This window comes from Blennius ocellaris (assembly GCF_963422515.1).
Source record: "Blennius ocellaris genome assembly, chromosome: 5".
NCBI classification, from domain to species: Eukaryota; Metazoa; Chordata; class Actinopteri; order Blenniiformes; family Blenniidae; genus Blennius; species Blennius ocellaris.
In genome coordinates, this window is record NC_137654.1 from 23,594,866 (window position 1) to 23,614,356 (window position 19,491).

Consider the following 19,491-nt stretch of genomic DNA (forward strand, 5'->3'; position numbering starts at 1 on the left):
TTTGCCATATTAAATGTCTCATTTTTGAAATGACCTTCCTAATGATTTCAGATGAAGCCTCAATAAATTTCTTAAGTCCATTTTTAAACAACACATCTTTACCTAATTATCTTTACTTAATAGTCCTTGACCTGTTTTTTCATGTTTTACGATAATGATTAGTATTTTTGCTGAGCTGCTGGCTCGTTTTCTATCTTTATTGTTGACTTAATATTTTGTGCTTTCATTTAGTTCGATGTAAGTCGCTTAATGTGATCTGGAAAAAAAAGCAATGTCAATAACGAGCGTGTGATGATAACGATTCCTTGTATTGTGGTAGCTAACAGTGCCAGTCATTAGGAGCGGTATCATTAGCAGTGGTGTGATGTGAGATGCTTCTCATTTTAGGGTTGTTGTTGCTGTGGGGGTTAGTTAACAAAAGCAGGTAAATAGAGCTGTGTACCTTGTGCTAAGACTGCATGGCGGGGTCCTTCACGAAGCCCCAGATGCCAATAGGTGAGCAATATTATTATGTTTACTCTTTGAGTAGTGGCAGGGGAAATCATGCACTGTTTTATTTCAACTCCAATCTCTCCAATCTCCCTGAGTTTTCTCTTCCCAGGCCAACTTTTTGCTCCTTAGACTATAGGCAACAACCGCCTTGTATGAGGTGCAGACAAGCATTTAAAAACAAATAAGAAACTCATTTGGATTTTAAAATTCCAAAGGGGGGCAAATAAGAGATGGCCCACAGAGGACCTTCATCAGCTCAAGGTTGAGGTAAGTTTGTGGCCCTCCAGAAAACCACCAGGCAGGATAATTGCTTTACAACCTGAGAAGGTGTGTGTATATGTGTGTGTACGGATGAATAGCTGTCTTGTCTGTCTAAACAGATAAATGATAATCAGTCGTTGGCAGCAGGTGAGAAATGAAGAAAAACTAACCTGTCATTACTCGTAAATTGATTTCAAATGCTGTTAAGTCTTGTTATGCTAGCACATATCTAGGCAACCAGATTTAATGTGAAAAACACTTCACTGTGAGTTAAGAAGCATAAAAGCTGCAGGAAAGAAGCGAGAGTGAAGGCAAAACAAGTTTGTGGTCCCTTCGCTTTTGTGTGGTGTGTGTGTAGGTTGGTTAACCTGCTCACACAGCTGGAGATGCAGAAAGCACTGGGACCATTAGCCTCACTGGGTGGTCACTTCGAGATGGAAGATCACACACTCAACACAAACACCAGAACTTCCCACCTTCACTCTCCCTCCGTTGAGCCCTGTGATTCAGCCAAGCAGGAGAGAAAAGGCGGCGAAGGTTAGTGGGTGTTCATCCCTTTGAATTCCAGAAGTGGTTGGAGTGTGTTCTGTGTTTTCTCCTGTCATGGCTTGCCTGGAGCTGTGGGGTGCTTTATTTACTGAAGATGGCACACCAGAGGCGGCAGAGAGCTCTAATTGCTTCACGGCCTCCTTGAGCTGCGTGAGGCGTTCACTCTGAACATCAATATCGTGCAGAGAGAAATTAAGGGGCTGTGGTGGGGAATGTTGCTTCTGTCCACTTTGAAAGACAGCCCCAATGCATACATGCACTGAGCAATGTGCTGGCACGTACACAAAGACTACATGAAGTGAGAGCAGAGAGGCCTCTAATAGCTTGACAGAGCACCAGATAGAGTTTAAGCACGCCGTGCAACAGTAACACTCCCCCCCCCCAAAAAAAAAAAATAAGCCCAGCACAGCACGATGTGTGCCCGAAGTTCGCCATTGGTTTTAATGCTTTGAACGACACTAAAATCTCATATTTGCCGCGCATAACGACGACGTGCTGCAAGCATGAGACCACAGCACATTATGCCAGTCCACTCACTGTGCTCAGATACAGCATAAACCCTGGTTTAATCAAGTCTAATTGTTGAGATTATGTGGACTTGTGTATGTTAATGCCTCAACAAACACTAGAACTGGATCGAGTATTGTCCCTGAGGAGGGTTTACACATTCTCCTCTGCTATTAGTACATGTTAAGCTGCCAGTCAGCTGAAGACAAACATGATAAACCAAGTGGATTAAAATTAGTGCTTCTTCACAAAAAGTCAGCAGGCTTCATTCAGAAGTGCCAACTTCCAAACACAGATTTCCGTGTCAAAGATACAACATCAAATGAATGTTCGTGCATTTCTATGAGTGGTTCAAACAATTGTCTTGTGCAGTAATTTGAGTGAGATTTGTAAGCGATTAGTAGCTGCTCCGCTCCAGGGCCGCTACAGTGGATCTGCACCTTTGATTTGGCACCAGTTTCAAGCTGAATGCCGGTCCTGATGCAACCTCAGCAGTTGGACCCACAGTGTTGACCAGTTCATGGTGAGATTCAAATCTGTAAGCCTCCAGTAACAAGCCTGCTTCCAAAGTCTAATGTAATGATGTAATGCAGATAGAATAAAAGGCAAGACCAGGCTGACTGCTGACACTTGTGACGACATTTACCTCGGTCTATAACTACCACCTGTCAACGTGTTTCATTTATTGCATGACTGCATATGTGCTATCAACAACAATAGATTTTATTTACAAAAGATGGACATTTTACAACTTTATGAGATGCAATGGGTTTGGTGTTAGAGGAAGGAACAGATGTTTAACTTTTAATTTGTGAGAGGTGATAAGTCGCTAGCATTATAAAATAAGGTCATGTTTTGTGAGCTCTTGGTTGTCACATCCACAATAGCAAATGGAAAACCGGCAAATTCCCTGTTCTTGAACCACCTACAATAAAAATCAAGTACATTTTTATTAAAAACAAAACGAGCAGTATCTGATTTGCATTGTAAAGATAGTCACATGTTGATAATCAGCAATCTGCTTTTTATTTGCTCCACTAAAACTTTATACAGCAGTCATTTCCCTTTTGAACATTCCCATCCAAACAGATAAGAACAGCATCTGACAGCCTAATTAATAATGAAAGCATCGCTCCACCCTGGAATTCTATAACCCCCAATAGGATTTCTATTAATGTTGATTGACCCTGGCTCACTCAGTGGCACTTTGGCACAGCTCACTGCTACCGTTGCGACTTGGTAGGTGCCAGCGCAGGTTAGTTGATACATGAATAATTCCCAGTGGACATTAACTGTAAGAAGTAGGGCAGAGGATTCAGTGGTGTGCTTCTCTTCCCACCCTCGCTCTCAATCTCCTCATCAGCAGCCTGTTAATATTTAATTATACAAGCTTCATTTCACACTCTCCAGCTGAAGCCATGAGGTGGAGACGGAGGTGCTGGGGACCACTACGAGGGAAGTGATGAAATAGAATACTGGGGGTTGGTTAAGGATACAAGAATGAAGAAGCAAGAAAAGAAGTAGAGCATGGAAGAGGAGGATGCTATTCCTATTTCCATTTCAAAAAGGAGCTGAGAAGTGGGTGGAGTTATTTTGGGAACCACGACCCCGGCTCACAGGGTCCAGTTGAGATTTTCAAGAGAGGTTGTTAGGTTACACCAAAGAGTATTAAGGGTTGTATTTCAAAATATTTATATTACGGCTATGTCAGTATGACAACAAAAACCTCACTGGGGAAGAATATTTCAAACAATCCAATGTGCTCATATGTAAAGCAACATTAAAGCAATAACTGAAAGGGAATATTATATTTAAAAAATGGCCTTTATTCTCTATAAAGCTATCCAAGTTGATGTCAGCCAAGCACAATAATTCATCTTCCCCTTTTATGATGATGCATAAAAGTGTGTCGTCACAGATGGTATCGCTGATCTCTGTACCGAATGTCCCATTTTTATTCTTTTTATCCTCCCTTTTTAGTCAATTCAAGACATTTCAGCCTGCTAGTGTTTCTGCTGCCCATCTAAGACACTAACAAACTTTTGTTGCGTTCAAAATATAAACTACAGAAAAATCAGAGCCGAAGCAAAAAGTTTCTAATCTTTGAACCATAGTTAATTCTAATAACAGGAGATAACTGGATCTGTTCTTCCTTAAAATGCTTCTCTGTTCATTTTGCTGATTTTCTTTTTTTTTTCATAGATAAGTGTGAGGAATTCTCACTAGATTATTTTACAGAGAAAGTGAATTTAATGATATAAACAGACAAATTATCCTGATTTGGATTCCTGGCTTGTCTGCCTCCACACCCTGTTTACATTTTATCCATGGTCAAATATGACGAGAGTTCATCTGTCAAGTTCAACAAGCTCGATTCTTTGCACCGCTCGAACTGTCTGGCAATCTGGAGGTGATGTTTACAATTTTAACAGAGTTATTCAAGAAATATGGCACAGTCATGTAGAGCATTTAATGATGAAAATTCCTCCTAATATTAGACCTTTGGGCTATTTCTTTTTTAACAAATCTTGGGAGTGAGATCTTGCAGATGAAGTGGTGGGGCATTAATAATTTATGACCGGGCCTTTTTATAGAGCACAGCCCTTGAGATTCATAATTCTCTTCGCATTAGGTCTCCAAAAAAAAGTTAAAGTTTTAATAAATAGGTATTAAAACTTTAACTGATATTAATAGCACCAATTAAAGGGCATACTGTGGAGTTATGCATCATTTCAGTAGTGGTAGAGTGGAAAGCCCACTTGGACGAGCCTCCCTTGGTTCTGTGTCTTTAACTTCCTTTATCTATCATTCTCTCCATCTCTTTGTAATTCTTTACATGGCCTCTTAATCTCACCTTGTCCCTTTCTCCTTCCAAACAAGAGATAACCCACAGATGTGACACTTCACGGAAGGCATTGTGTAGAAACGTTAACATCTGTTCAAACCATTTTATGACCGCTATAAATAAAAAAATTGTTCTGTCTGCTATAAATGAGTGAGACACAGCATTTTACACCACCTCATCATTCCATAATCAATTCACTGAACATTACTACTACAAGATGAGAGTGCCTGACCATCCGTGGTTGTGATTGATGAGCAATTTTTCTTGTCTCCCACATCATCGTTTCCCTCAGCGTGCCAGGTCAAATGGTGTGTGTTAGTCAGCCAATAGTCATTCATTTCAGTTTATGAAGTGGAACCTGTGCTAGATGGTCATGCCATTAAAGACATTAGCATGCACGTCTTTCCTTCAGGTACCATGCGCATGCATGTCGGGCTGTTTTAACCAAAGCTCGATTTCACAGGTGACTGGAAAAGCCTGCATCCAGGCGACTGCTCTTTGTCTCTGCTGGCTCCCCTGTACAAGTGTGGCAGATCTTCCACATGGGCAGCTTTAGTAGCACTATAGGGGCAAGCTCTGTGGGATTTCCTTTCTGTCTTTTTCTCTTTAGTGTTCTCTGATGTACCACTGTGCCCTGGGAAATAATGTGGAAGAGAGAAAAGAGAGTGAGTTTTCTTTGTTCTGCAGTTCTGAACGCAGGACCACAATTTTCTTGCTGGAGCCAAGAAAAGGGGTTGACTTAAATAATAGCCTCTGTGTTCTAATTTGTGTAGGGATTTAGCTCGCTGGTTGGCTAGTGTAATGCGACTGTACTGTGAATTGATCAGTATGAACAGTCAGAGAGGAATGAGATGGGAGGGTGGGAAATGAAGATAGAGAGGACAACAGAGAGAACGAGACAGAGAGAGAAAGGGGAGCAGAGAAAAAGAGAAAGAGAGAGGTTCTGCTTCTTCGCTCTGGTGATTCCAGATGAAATTGATTCTCATACCTCCAGAGATCCCCCACTGTCCCCTTTCTCCCCTTCGTCCCTTCTCTATTACATACCTGTCCACAGGATGAATGATCTGCACATTACTCATGAGTACCGCTGACCAGTACACACATCAGTGGCTCCCAGAACTCTGGGACCTCAAAAAGAAAACCCCCAAAACACAGATAGAAAAGATAGAAGTGGAAAGGATAGAAGGATAGAGGAAAGTGAAACAATCAAAGTTGATAATAGAGATGATCACAGTAAAGAGTCAAAGAGTCTGAGAAGGATGACAGGGGCAAATGGGGCAAAGGTGTGATTAGGACAGAAGAGATAGAGATGTTAAAATGAAGGCAGCAGCCGGTAAAGAGGATAACTGAGCCGATGAATTAAGTGTATGAGGAGCAGGTGAATGAAGTATGAAGTGAAAAAAAAAATGATTAGGGGTTATCATGGTAAAAGAAAATGAGAATGAGGCTCTGGGAGCTGGTATGTAAATGTGTAATGCTCCACCACCAAAGAGCTCGAAAGGAAGGCAATCAGGGATGGCGAAGACTGTGCTCATGGTTTTCAACCCTGTATTTCACTGCTGTTCTCCCAGGGGATAGGTGTCACTCGTGTGTGGAAAGAGAGCAGCCACTTAAATGAATGGAGCTCTTTATCTGAGCCTGAACAGCGAGTTACTACCTACTGAGTAGACACTATGAAGCAGGCTCTATTTCCAAAGCAGTGCTCCCCGGGGCGGGGGGGCAGGCATTCGGGAGGGAGGGGCAGAGACGGTACAAGGAAGTTTGCGTCTGATGCCTGATTTTGTTACGGGGTATGACATCTCTGGCCTCCGTGCTCTAACAAAGCCCTGAAGCATGGTCAAGCATCACTGAGGAAAGGAGCATTTGTGTGGAAAGCTGCAGGAAAAACCACACAATAATAACACCCACTGGGAAGGCCTCAAACTGTGCTGAATCACTGCTACTCCTTTCTGCATTTCTATTAGGGAAACACAAATTGTTTGAAAAGATTCAAGAGATAAAATAAAGTGACACTATCTTTTTAGGGGCCAGGGGTAAGGAGATATATATATAAATACACACACACACACACACACACACACACACACACACACACACACACACACACACACACACACACACACACACACACACACACACACACACACACACACACACACACACACACACACACACACACACACACACACACACATATATATCATACATACTGAATTTATTTATATACAAACACACATGCACACACTTGTACAAAATAAAAAGACCACACCTAGTATAAAATGGCAAGAAAAATATCTACTGCCATGAATAATAATAAGTAATCCCAGTATCAGGTTGACATGGCTGTCTGCTAGTGCAAAGACCCACTTTTTTTCCTCTTTTTTTTAAACTGTGTATTACGTGTGTGTACATACTATATTATCAGTTATTAAATATTAAAATCTGTATGAGTAAATTTGTGCCAACCTAAATAAACACAGTCCTATGACATTTAGAAGTAAATTCACAAAGAAAACAATGGATGCAGAAAGTATAACCAATTGATTCATTAGCCTCCCTATATGCACCTGTAATTGTTTAGTAATTTCCTCATACTGTGTGGTGCAGAGCTGAAGGAGAACTGAGTCAGAGTTAAATTGCTGTTCCGAAGCTCTTTGGGCTCTGAGAGCAGCCCGGCTCCCCTGATGCTGCCTGATGGCTTTAATTGGTCTCCTCTGGCTTCAAGCAGAGCACAGGAATCCCTTCTCACTAATGGAGTAAGCTGCAACAAGAGTGATAACACTCATACGCCAGAGTGGGCACATACATGTTCAGTCAGACAGATATCAGAGAGCGTGCACATGTTCACCTGTATGCACACACGAAGACACGCACACACAAACAGAAACGCATTCACTGACAGAGATTTATATGTGTACAAGGCACGCATTTAATCCACCTGGGAATCCCTCCAACTCACTGAGCTCGGCATTGAGCCATAAATCCATATGCCTGAAATCCTGCCATGAAAATCTGATCCTATACCTCTCCCACGTGTAAAATGTTGAAAAGATGAGTGCCTACCTCCAGGAATTATTTAATTTGTACCTGTTAGAGGTTAGTGTTCAGGGACTATTTACTGAAATTACGGTATGGTAGGAATTAGTATTACAAGTTTTAAGACCAGAGGAACCCCACTGCAAAGAAGATTCCCTGCTTTGTTCTTGTGTAATGTGACAATCCTCAAATTTGACTTCATATGAAATCCCAGGTGACAGAGTGATAATCTTTGCTTCAAAGAAGTGCAGAGGGATGAAAAGAACCGAATTGTCATACAAACGCGAATTCTTGTCATTGCAAACGTATGCTTTTAGAAAAAAAAAATACATATCTGAAACTTTAGGCTGCAAAGTTTTCCCGAAAAATGTGGAAAGATTATGGATGCTTCACTCTTTTGGACAGAAGCTGTTTGTGTGAAAGAGACTACCAAGTGAGCATTGTAAAATGGGGTAAAAAGGTGAAAAGTAAGGACATATGTACACAGACTAACAAAAGGGAAAACTACCAGTGAATGTTAAGTAGATAAGTCTTCTCCTTGCCTATTGATATCATCATATCATAGCATCATACAGTGAGAGAGCCAGCGAGAGAGACCACTCCCTAGCCTTCATGGCTCAGGTGGGAATTGCCGCACTGACGACTGGGAATTGCTAAAAGCTACAAAAACACCGCACACACCCAGAAACTCCCCAAAGCCGAAGAAGCACAAATAGACCTTGAAAAAAGCGCATGAAAGACAGGGAAAAAGCGGTGGAGGGTAAACGGGAGGTGAAGTCAATATGCAAATGATACATGGCAAGGAGGAGTGAAATGAACTATACAGCGGGAGCGTGATCCTCTTTAGCATATTAGCTGTGTGCATTTAGTGAGTGAACGACAGCGTATGTTTCCCATACGTCTGAAGTGCAGGAAACAAAGCTGATAGAGGAGATCAATCCCCCCCCCCCAAAAAAAAAAAAAAAACTCAACACATCCCAGCACCAGCTGTCACTCTAATTGCCTCCATCCACTGTCATCTTTAGCACCAATCCTACGCTAGTGCTGCATGAGATAATACCTGCTAAGGGTCTAAAATGGATTTCCCCTTCTCTAATGAGCACTGGATTTCCATACACAGCAAAAGTATTTTTGTAGTGGTCACACAAGACCCTCTGGAAGTGGAGTGAAGTTGTGTACGGCACCATGGCATTGTGCCAATTTGGGTCCCTAATGGGCTAAGCACTGTTTACTTTTCAAAGGCTTCCACATGAATTATTGATGGATGGCAGCTGATTGGCGCTTGGAATTAGCCACAAATAATCCATCTGGGGCCACCTTACTTCCTTGATGCCATGTCTCTCTCCAGGGTAAACGAGCTGACTGAAAACTTGCGCAGCTTTCCACAGCAATTTGTTGTTTGTCATTTCTGCTGTGTGTACTATAGTTACACAGAGTGGCGTTAAAACAACTTTTTAACTCTCTCCATTCGTTTGAATGGAGAGAGAGAGAGAGCACAATGAGTGGGAGATCACAGTGGTTTAATTGTCCAACTGCAGCTACAAGAGTGAGATTTTCCTGTATAAAAACCAAGAGCAGGAATCAAGGAGCTGCAGTAAACATGAGAACATTTATTTTCATACTTTTAATAATATTAATCCCTGATCAGCTTAAACCAACAATACTAGGATTCTTAAGTGTGGGACCAACTCTGGCAGCAGCAGAAATTTGGGAGGGTCAGGCGGAAGCCTCTTTGCAACAGACATTTTTTTTGTCTGGTGACAGTTAAAAATTACAAATGTTATTGGAACTTTTCTGTTTGTTTTTTGTATCTGAATCTGAGCCGTAATGGAGAATTTTTGAAATTATTAAATATGCCTTAAAAGCTTTCAGTGAAACAACATTAGAAGACTTTAAAGATATGTTTTAAATAAGACTCGATATTTTAAATTAACTCGCACAATACAAGTTTTTCAGGATAGTGGATTTCGACAACCTGTAATATCCTATAATACAATGAAGATCCAACTCTCACTTGGCATCAGAGATGGGTGGGCTCAAGGGTACAATGTGGTTAGAGCTCTGATTTCATCACAAGCAACATTTCCAAACATGTCAGGTGATTCTCCCAATTCACTTTTATAACTTATCGTGAAGTTCTCATTTTCAAAATGTCTAATATATGCTTATTTACAGTGCAAAGTTTCCTTTAATCCTACAAAATTTGTGATGCCTCGTTAAGTATATCTTTCTTTGATTTTAAGCACCTCGGAGGATTAATTCAGCAACACTGGAAAGAACGGAATGTTGGGTCTATTATCTGATGCTGCAAATATGCCTCACAATGTGACATTTTCTCATCTTCTTTTTTGCTCATCTGTTTTCGCTGTGCTCCATGACAAAATGCACTTCTATTACATGGGTTCAAAGACGTCCTAACACAATGCATGCCATAAAAGTGTGCTTGTACTCTAAGATGAAATATCAAAAGTATGAAGACACAAAAATGACAGAAATAGCCGATAAAAATACAAATGAGTGGGGGTTTTTTTTTGGGGGGGGGGGAGTCTGAGAGATGCTGGAGAAGCCCTGAATGACTCATAAATTAAAGAATTTCTTCCCACTGCGCTTGTGTGAGTGAGGCCAATTTGGTCAGACCATTTTCTTGGCCCTCTTTGGTATCAGAAAAGGAAGAAGGCTTTGCATCTGAAGTTTGGTAATAAACTCTTGGATTGGATCCATCCTCTGCACAGAATGAACGACTCTGAGCAAAGAATAAAGACATGCTTCTTGAACAGTCTGCCATATGCAACTGGCCCTGCTTTCTGTGCTGTATATATGTGTACGTATGTGCTTGTATGTGTTTTTAACCATTTCGTCTTTATTTCTGGCTGGAGAATACCCATCTGCCATAATGGTGGTGGGTTGCCATGGAGCATCTGAGGAGGTTCGAGAGTACAGCACTGTACGAAGGAAAAAGCCAGTTTAATTAGTTTGACTACAAAGCTGCACGATGGATTAATCGCCTCACGGGCATTTTAAAGAATATTTGCATGTTCACTCACACATTTGTTGCTATTGTTAAATGTAAAAAGAGGAATTCCAGAAATGTCAGATAAGGCAAAACTATTTCAAAGATAATGTGTCATTTATTTTCTGATTAGTTTGGGTTCTAACTTGAACGACTAAAGTTTGTGTGTGCTAAACTTTTTTTTTTTTTTTGCACTGCTCACCAGTGCATGAGCGCAACTCACCACGAGTCTCCGCAGCTCTTTCTCAGGTGTCTCAGGTGTTCGTGTACCAAGCAGAGATTGATGTACCCTGTCTTCCGCTTGCAGTCTGTCCCTTTCTGTCTGCCCCGCCTGTATCCTTCTGTTTCCCCCTGCTGAGCTAATCCAAGCTGGCCAAATCCCTCTGCCGAGCAGGCCTACACTGAAGCTGTCCTGCTGGGTGCAATATGCCACCCGCTTCCCTGGCAATGCCAGCTCTGTAGGACTTCAAGCCCAACTGCAGTGTCTTGTCAGTAAACAGACAAAGATGTATGAATCATCTAAGTGACTCGGAGCAGGTAGCCCTGTGACAATAATATGTTGGTGAATGATGACAAAGAGTTATTTTCTCAGTGGGATTGGCATATGTCTCTTCTTAAATGATGCTGCACAACCACACTGGCATTTCTGCACCATCATACCTGCCACACACCATCAGGTATGAACCGGGTCCACCTCCTAAATGTGACCACTCTACTGAAGAAAGGAGAGCTATGATAAGCTCCAGTCTATCTCTGCGTAGTCAATTACACTTGGTCTGTATGGACGTCCTGAAAATTCCTTCCACCAATGCAATCAGTGTTGCACCCTACTGAGCAGAACACAGAATATCAAATTAAGTTCATCTGTCAGGGGAACAGACTGTTCACGGATCTAATTGGCAGCTGAGGCTTAGAACAGGATTCTTTACTTCTGTCTCCAATCTTTTTGTCATACTTGCCTCTGTTTTTATCTGCACTCTGCCTTTGCTTGGTAAAAGGTTTCAATGCCCAGACAGTCTTAATGAGTTGAAGAAAGTTTTCAGGCTCTCTATGTGTGGTTTTTTTAGTTTTTAATCACTGGCTAACCCTCAGTTACAAATGGATAAACAAAATATACCATGTTGACCTCAATATAATTGTAAGCTCCCTTTTATTTGCAAAATGCCTTTGCAGAGGAAATATTTTTATGAAGACATGAATTAATAATTTAAGTTGTGGTTAGCACTGTAAGTTCATATTGAGAAGGTCAAATACAGGTAAGGTCTTTCTGTCTGGAGTTTGCACATTACCTTCTCTGGGTACCCCAGTTTAATCCCACAGTCCAAGATTATGCTAATAAGGTTAACAAGTGACCCTTAAATGCACATAGATGTGAATGTGTAAATGTGTACCCTGACTTCACCGCTGAACAGAATAAAGTGGCATAGGAGATGGATTGATACAACTATGTAGTTTTAAATGCTGATAAAGACACACACCAATGCATGAACTGAATGAATGTGTGCAGAGACAGTTCAACTTTACCAAATTTCTGAGACATTTCCTCCTAAAAAAAACTGCCTCCAGTGTCATCAACCAATTCCTTGCATAGATCTCTGGCCTTGCAAGTTTTGTTCCAGCTGTTGTTCTTCTGTTCCACCATGTTACACTTGCTCTCCCCAACTGAGATACAGCATCTCAAAAGTGTCTGCAGATTGTAAGCAACGTAGTTCACCTGTTTCTAATGTTACTGTTCTTCTGCAGAACTTGGTATAAAACTAAGAGCGGGATATTATAGCCCAGACATAAGAAAACTGCATCTTTTCAGGTTTCTTTCCAGGAATTCATTGTCTTATTTTTGAACCAATATGATATATAATCAGCCCCTCATGTTTTTGTACATAGCAATAAAGAGCCTGTCCCCTTGTTGCATTTTCTCGGTCTAATTAACGCATAGTATTTGTCACTATAGTTTTATTGTTTTTCTAATGATCAGTCAGAGAAATTTAGGGTGCTGGCCTTGAAACCACAGTGTCTTCTGTTGGCATTTAAGATCCATATATATGCTGGAACTGATTAGTTGGCCTGAGAGATGTAATATAGGCAAGATCAAGTCTATAATAACTCTTCACTTCCAGCAGAGCCCTATATATATATATATATATATATACATATATGAAAATTAAAGGTCAAAGTAATCACTTTCCTCAATGCAAGTATCATGAGCAAGACACAGCAAAAAAGAAAAACACCCTAAAAAACTAATGATGTCATGCTCACAATAAGGAGGAAAAAAAGAAAGGTTGTAAGAACAAACATAAAAGTGGTAACCTTCAGTCTTGTGCAAATTAATTTCATTCTTTAATATACTAATTGTCTTTTATTATATCTATTTACTGGTTTTCTATACTACTCTGTAGTAACAGATGAGAGAGACTGATGGAATGATGGAGATGAGGATTTGCAACACTGAGACACTGTGACACGACCTGTACAGTTTTCTATGAATATTCAGCTCACAGCTTTACAAAGGAACATTCAAACATAATATAGCCTGCAACTTAAAGACCAGTGTATACTAATCAAAATGAGACAAGTCATCTGACATCTGTTATAACGTAAAAATATGAGAAGCAGAAGATTAATTCCTGATGATGTTGCTTGATTAAATGTCAAAAAGTCATTAAAGTTATTTGTATAGATGCTGTGAGAACCATTATATCCAACACATAACTCGTTTAGTATACCTTGACTTGTTTACTGATTGAATAAAGACCTGCTTTGTCATACTTTAATTAAGTGAAGATGGGAAGTGAAACCTTTGAATCAAAGTAAAATCTCGCACCAGCTGCATAACCATATGACAGGTTTGTGAGCAACAAAGCCGCTCAGATTCACACCGAACACAGATGTCTGAAAATAATTAAAACTGTTCTCTTGATTTCATGATGTTACAATTTATCTGGTTGTTAGGAGGATCTGAGGATATCAATTTGACAATGCACCGCATAAAAAAGTTCTATTTTTAAGAATTGTCATCGTATTTGTGTTTGATATAATAACGAGTTCCAATATGGAAATAAACTCACCCAATTAAGTCAACAAACACAAAAGAGAAGAAATCACTTAAGGTTAAAAGAATATACCAATCACATGCCATGAATAAACACATTCAAAAATAATGTTGTGCTATTGAAAATTAATTAATCTAATCTAGTCTTATCATTAGTATAATCAAATTTGTGAAGGTCAAGGTAATTATATTTCATCAAACAAGCATAACAGATCCCTCCCATTCCTAAATAACACTGGAACAAATGAAGTGACAAATTAATTGTGATCAACTCACACAAACCCAATCTACTCCTCTCAAAATAGAACTGTACAAACAAAAAGGTGCTTTGGTGTCAAATCGTTACGAAGACATTGTCTAAAAACACAAATAGTATATCTTTGAAATAGTACTAGGTTAAGACATCTGAAAGATTACACATATTATATAAATTGAAAGGACAGACCTCTGACTGACCTCTGAAAGTGTGTGCAATTACAAAGTCATATTCAACAGCACACTTTACAACTGTTCTCTTCAGTGGTGGTCAATCAATAAATCTTTAGTATTACTGCCAATAAAGCTCCAACCATCAGTGGGAGTGTGAATACCACAACTGGTATTAAGTGGCTGTTAGCGCCCAGTCACTTCTACGATCATCAGAACTACTATGGCTTGGATGTAAAATAATATGGGGTCAACACGAAACACATTTGGCCTGATTTCCTAAGAGTGGAAGGCAACGAAACTGAAAATATTCAGAAATAGATTGGAAGACCTAAGACAGGATACAACACAGAAAATATCATACTATATAGTAGCAATAAAGTTGTGGGAAGTCAGCTGAAAAAAGCCCTAAACAAAACAAAATGGCAGTTTGTTTGCTGAAGGCTGAGCAAACACCTACAAAACAGACACAATCATAAATGTTTTTGAACATTTTAAATTGCATTCATTCTTTAGCGCAAACTCTAATTACTATTTAGCACAAACTGGAATGCACAAAATATATTCAATAAGGAAAATTTGCTATTTTGCTCATCTGTCAGATGCCAATCTCCAGATCTCCAGATTTTTATTCAGGTAAAATCTGAGTAGATCATGTTCAATTTTGACCTATTTTAGTGTATTGCAGACACAGGAAGTTATACAACATTTAAAGATGTGAGAGTAAGTTGTCAGGATCATGGGAACAGAATGAGGTTTTAATTCATGAGCCGCCACAAACTCTCTCATGCATAATTGTTTACACCCCAGCTAGTACTCAACCTAATGTTTATTATATTATCTGTGGGCTTCACCACATGCTCATCACACTCTGATGTGACCATAGAGTCATACAGCCTTTTTGTAACTGGATTTATGAGGCGGTTAATAGCTAAGAAGATCACATGAGGATTACTGTATTACCATTATCAGTTACCAATTTCTGAATTAAGCTTAGTGGGCATTTCTAGTGCTTAGCTAACACTGCGTCTTTGAGTGAAAGTGCTTAGTTATGAAACTATACTTTCAAGCACTTTTCTCAAGCACTTTTCTGGAGACTTTTCAAACCAAGAGATACATGAGAGGCTTGAAGCGCCGGCTGCACACTGGAAGAAATGCACATACATTTAATTCAAATCTGGCGTCTTAAGATCTCTCAACTGGAGCTAAACAGGTACTTTCACAAGACGGAGAGAAACTACTGATGTGAGGACAGAATGTTTCCAATTTGGCTGCTGAAGGAAGATGTTGAACAAAATGTAATGAGACAGAGATTTTGAGATTTTTTTTTTTTTTTTTTTTAAAGAAGGGGGTGTAGAAAGAGAGAGACAGACAGAGAAGTTGAAGGGAGTAGTTTTCTTGTATAGCTGTAAGTTGACAGGTAGATTAGCATGTGTGGCTAATGGGGCAAAAAGCAGCTGAGCCTTGGTGGGCACCCTTTCACTCTGACAAACAGGCAGCTGGTTGCCCCAACCGTTGCCTCTGTCACTCCATTTCTCCTTTCAACCATTTAAACCCACTGACAAACAACTTCTCCCAACACTCACACAAGCATACATCGAGCTGCCATGTACGCCCACCGAGTGGAATAACTTAATCTAATTCACAATGAGTGTGGGATGTGTCAGCATGTTCAAAAAGGGTTGTGGAAAATATTGGCTTTTATCATCGATCTCCTATAAAGTATATTGTGGCAGAAGTGACGAGTAGAGAAAAGTCATGGATCCCAGCATGCATATTGAAAATAGCATGTAGCGGTGTTTACGCACTGCTCATCAGGACGAGAGGTCAATCTCCTTTATGTAGAGCACTTTTCTTTCTCTAAATTCCAGCACATAGCAAGAATCAACAGCCTGATCCGATTGCTCACTTTTTGTATTCTCTGTCATTTTCTTTTTTGTTTTTTTCAAATTGCTTTGGTGTGTGTATCCCCCCCCCCCCCCGATACCTTATTTTAGACATAAATCAAGACTTTCGCAGGGGAGGAGTGGGAGAGTACGTGTGCATGCATGTAAGTGTGTGGATGTACTGTATGTGTCGCGGCAGCAAGCATGTGCGCATGCATAAATGTTTGTGGATTTGTGTTAGAGACCACAGCTGGGTATTACCATGTCTTCCCGTGGCGGGTGTCTGAATGTTTCATCTAATCATTAAATGCTGACAGGCTTCACAGAGGAGTTCCACTGATCCCTGTTGGAGGAATACGGGGTCTGACTTCATTAGAACTGTTAGTACTAAGCAGCTTTACCCTCGCTCACGCCTGGCTTAACCTGCACAGTGATAAATGTTGAGAGAGGAAGGGAAGATAGTCAGGGGGAGAGAGGGGTGAAACTGAAAGGAAAGCAGACACAGAGAGACATTTAAAGAGAAAGCCAAAGGTGCCACCGTCAGGTGCAGAGGATGAGGTGGAGAGAAATTGGAGGGGAATGGGAGGGCAGGGAGCGTGTGAACCTGGAATTTTTGCGAGTCAAGGGATAGGCTAAAGCTCAAAGTAGTGTTTGAACTGAGAGGGATTTACAAATGCAAAAAAAACAGCAAAACAATCAATTAACTTGTGTTGCAATTAATCAATTATCATGCTGGCACATTAACAGCCAAAGTGCTTAACTGAGATTCCAGCATCAGGCTCCTATGTGCCGAGGAATTAGCATCGACCTCTGTGCTTCTGCACTCGTGCACAAGTTAATTTATGCTTGTGCCTATGCAATAAGCGCATAAAGATATGCACACACATCCTTGTTCTCAGCATTTTTCACCACTGCATTCATTTGGCTCTTCCTGTAGGACCCCCTCCCCTATCAACACTGAGTCTTTTTCTTCTGCCGGCAGAGGTTTTTGGCCAGCTTACGTACGCCCACAGGCCTCTGAGGGACAGCCTGTGACGGATGGCACTGCGTGTGACTCCGATTCGATTCAGCCCATTTGATAAATTTATTGCTGGCATTTTGAAAATGAAATTAGAGTACGTCTCCTGGAGACTGTTTTTCCAGCACAGGTGCCATAAATACACTTCATTTGGCAGAAGAGAGGGAGGAGAAGTGTAAGGGGGTGGAGAAATGCTGGATAAAGGATGTCATGGCAGGGGGGCAGATAGCAGGGATCTTCCACAGAAGTGGAAAAACCAAAGAATAAGGTCAAATTATAATGAGGTCCTGTATTAATCATGATATTGGTGGGGAACAACAGTAAAGGTTATTCAAATCCGTCTGGATTCCTACCAGGACCTAAATAGTCTGCGTTGCCCTTCGGTATCAAACACGCACTGTAACATTGTACTATTTTAACATCTCATGTTGAGCACTGACAGATTGAGATGGTGGGTTGTTGACATTGCAACTGAGCACAAATGTCCCGCTTTCTCCATCTTTCATGTTGACTCACAAACACATGCACAACCAGAGCAATTCAAATACACGCACACGCGCGCGCACGCGCGCACACACACACACACACACACACACACACACACACACACACACACACACACACACACACACACACACACACACACACACACACACACACACACACACACACACACACACACACACACACACACACACACACACACACACACACACACACACACACACACACACACGCCCGCCTTTTAAAAGATGTGAACGCACAAAAACATGGTTTATGTACATTATCTTTGCCTCAAGGCCCCATGGCTCTTCAGTACCAATGACATTGTCATTGCAGCAAAGCCATCTATAACTCAAAGTATATGAATGAAAACAGCAAGCTATTTTTCTCTCTGGCACTCTCAGTGTGTGGGTCTGCGTGACAGTTGGGTGTTTTTTTTTGTTTTTTTGTTGATGGCTCAGACTACACAAATTTCAAAAGAAAGATGTGTAAACACACAAAAGTTACAGACAGACACGGACACACACAGACCGACAGAGATAGACATTTATTCAATGTCAGAGTTATGCTGGCCTTATTTATCTCCCTCTTATTCAAAAACGTATGTGAGTGCAGCTGTGGAGGGATGATGTACTCCACGCCAGCCCCGGTGCCCCTTCAACATTCATCAGAGAGGGAGGCTCGGGCAACCAGCATCACTTACCTTTATGGACCAATCTGACAGCGCAGTCATCACGTAGAGAACAGTGTGCATTTCTACGTGTAGGCAGTGTGGTGTGTGTGTGTTTGTGTGTGTGTGTGTGTGTGTGTGTACGTGTAGTTGGGGAGGTACTGAGTGCAACCTGTCACAAAGACATACTCTGTCAATGTCTTTTGCAATGTATACAAGCAGATTTAACACTTTGAATGCATCAGAGGGTGAAAATGTTGCCACGTCTTTAAAGACACCCACCTGCTGTTTAGGTTTTTTACATATACCTGCACATCAGGTGACAATGAAAATATTTCCACCGGAGCCCTGTTGTGCTTTGGTAAAACCTAGTAGAAAATAACACTCAAGTTCTTGGGAGCACAGCAGGGAATAAAAAAGTTTCAATAAAATCAGTGGGGAGTTTTCTCCGACTGATTGTCTGCTTCTGCTTTGCAATCACAGTGCATGACACACCCTCTGCCATTACTGTATCTTCTCAAAGGAAAGTAGAGGGCTGGGACAACCTGGTGCATACACCGGAGGGCTGTCAGTCACAACAGGACCCCTGGAGCTGTTTAGACCATTTGACTGCCTGGCCTCATCATCTGAAAAAATCAAAACAGCCTACAGGTACATTGTGACAAACATCCATCCCCAGTACACCCAACATCTCACCCAAAAGATGCACTATGCAAAACAGCCACCTCTCCCAACAGAGCTGTGATTAGTCTGAACATATGACATACAGAAAGTAATGCATAAAAACAGTTTGTGGGCTGTCTGTCGTTCCAGGATAGCATGATAAGTGGGTGTGAGTGACTGACTCAGCAATCAAGCAGATTGTTCTCTAACAAAAACAATCACTGACTTAATATCAACACTAACAAAACCATGAAATGTTTTCTTCTTTTTTTCCATCTCATTTACAAAAGTTGGGAAGACACAATGACATGGGCACCGGACCACCGATTCGAAAATGCACTGAAATCCACAGGTGACTGATTGAATGCTGTCTTACCTTTCTGTGGTGATACTGTGGTATCTGGAGACGAAAGAGAAGAGATACAGGGACGAATATGTTAGAAGCTGACAGGCTGCAATACAACAAACTGATAAAACATAGGACATGACAGTCAGGGCTGGCGGTTTACTTGGGAAAGAAACCAAACAAAAATAAAACAAGCCACCTAAAAGGATAAATGTATTGAGGTTTG

At 40.9% G+C, this 19,491-nt stretch overlaps 1 protein-coding gene across 1 annotated transcript in view; it reads right to left on the reverse strand.

The window, feature by feature from the left end:
• The window catches only part of LOC308129865 (cadherin-4-like), a gene marked incomplete at its 5' end in the record, with an annotated part of 228,922 nt that overhangs the window by 107,253 nt on the left and 102,178 nt on the right, over nucleotides 1–19,491 (reverse strand). Inside the window, one exon of the mRNA XM_080495974.1 lies at nucleotides 19,296–19,319. Within this exon, the coding sequence (XP_080352100.1) occupies nucleotides 19,296–19,319 (24 nt within the window). The remainder of the gene's footprint in view (nucleotides 1–19,295; nucleotides 19,320–19,491) is intronic.